At 42.2% G+C, this 1,672-nt stretch overlaps 1 protein-coding gene across 1 annotated transcript; it reads left to right on the top strand.

Annotated features, from left to right (window-relative positions):
* Positions 1 to 435: 435 nt before the first annotated feature.
* On the top strand, positions 436 to 1,416 carry LOC120195592. The gene has a single exon (XM_039197569.1). The coding sequence runs from the start codon at positions 436 to 438 to the stop codon at positions 1,414 to 1,416; it is 981 nt and encodes a 326-aa protein (XP_039053500.1).
* The last annotated feature ends 256 nt before the right edge of the window (positions 1,417 to 1,672 follow it).

Below are 1,672 nucleotides of genomic sequence, written 5' to 3'. Positions count from 1 at the left end.
TTCTATCCTAGGATATTTTAATAAGCTTTATAATGTTAAAAATATTAAAAAATTATCGCAAGTATAAATTTAATGAATAAATCAAATAACGCGAGGTGATTAATTAATAAATAAAATGTAATAATATAGAAAAGTTGTATTGTGATTGAAACCTTGTGTATCGGAATCGGAGGATAAGCAAAGTAGCGTTTGAATACGTTATTTTAGATATTATTGATGGGTGGAGGTGATAAAAATAGTATGCTTTGGAGAAATGTCCCACTATTCCAAACTTGCAAATCCAATTCTATTTTTGAAGTAAAAAACATGGAAGCAGATGCAAAGAGTAATACACTGCAGGCTCTCATATTAAACATTTTATATATCAGAAGAAGCAACAACATTGTCAACGATCAAAGCTTCCTCCTCCCAAATCATCAAAGGAGGTGAATTTCAATGGCGGCAACAGCAACCAGAACCCAAATTCAACCCCCAAACACTCTGCTCGAACCTCCACAAAGATCAAACCTCGTTTGTTTCTCTTTTGCGGCATATTCCAAAGCCCTTATCCACCGTCTCCAATCCCTCGATATCCCCATCCTCCCCGGTTTAACCGACCAAGAATTCTCCTCCATCGAATCCGCTTTCCATTTCACTTTCCCTCCCGACCTTCGTTCTATACTCCGAGAAGGCCTCCCCGTAGACCCTTCTTTCCCGAACTGGCGATCTTCATCCCCTCAGCAGCTCAACATTCTCCTCAACCTTCCTTTGCTGTCTCTTTCCAAGAATATTAAGCTGCGCAACTTTTGGTCCGACTCATGGGGGCCTAAACCTTCGAATCCCAATGATGCTCTGGCTTTGGTTAAAAAATTGTTTACGACGGCACCTCTTTTAGTTCCCATTTATCGAAACTGTTATATCCCTTCTACACCCAACGTGGCGGGAAACCCTGTTTTTTGCGTTGATGGGGAGGAAGTTAGAATCTTGAGCTTTGATGTTACTAGGTTTTTTCAGGACGTTGAATTTTTTAGAAGACGTGGGGTTTCCATGCCTTTCATGAGGAGGAAAAGCAATGCTGTGAACAACAAGGTGCCGGCTTGGGCGGCGACTTCTGCTCGGAGGATTGAGTTTTGGACCGAAGTAGCAGAGAGAGGGAGGAGGGTGGTGGTGCGTGGGGTGACTACGGGGTGGTGGAGTAAGGACGACTTCGGATTGGGCGGATGTTTGGAGCAAGTGTTTTGGAGACTGCGAGATGGAGGGTGGAGGGAGGAGGAGGTGAGGGAGATGATGATGATGGACGGCTGTGATCACAGCGAGAACAAAGAGAAAAATGCGACCTCCTCGTTGCGGGTTTTGTCGGTGGTGTTGTTACGCGCTGGATGGTGTAGGGAAGATGTGGTGTACTCGCTTGATCTCCACGACCACGGTGAAGATTAGCCATTTTTTAATCTTTAATGTCCAAATAGCTATTGGTTATTGCATTGTTGAGGATGATGATCATGGAAATACCAGGATCTAACGGGCGATTCAAGTGCGATGCAAAAACCTTTCAATTATTTTTTTCCATACATATACAAAAAGTATATTTTTTACATGTAGAAAAGGTAGCTTCTTATGATGGTTAGATACTTTTGGGTCGCGTATAGAAATACAAACGAATATTAGGGTCAATGATCCCTTTCATAGAACTGTA

Source organism: Hibiscus syriacus, unplaced genomic scaffold (assembly GCF_006381635.1).
Source record: "Hibiscus syriacus cultivar Baekdansim isolate YM2019G1 unplaced genomic scaffold, ASM638163v2 tig00117016_pilon, whole genome shotgun sequence".
Classification (NCBI taxonomy): Eukaryota; Viridiplantae; Streptophyta; class Magnoliopsida; order Malvales; family Malvaceae; genus Hibiscus; species Hibiscus syriacus.
The sequence above is the reverse complement of the archived record's forward strand: the minus strand, read 5'-3'. Positions and strand labels throughout refer to the sequence as shown.

What these genes read in the sequence shown, in the direction of transcription:
- LOC120195592 (XM_039197569.1), top strand. Translation starts at nt 436, where the DNA reads ATGGCGGCAACAGCAACCAGAACCCAAATTCAACCCCCAAACACTCTG.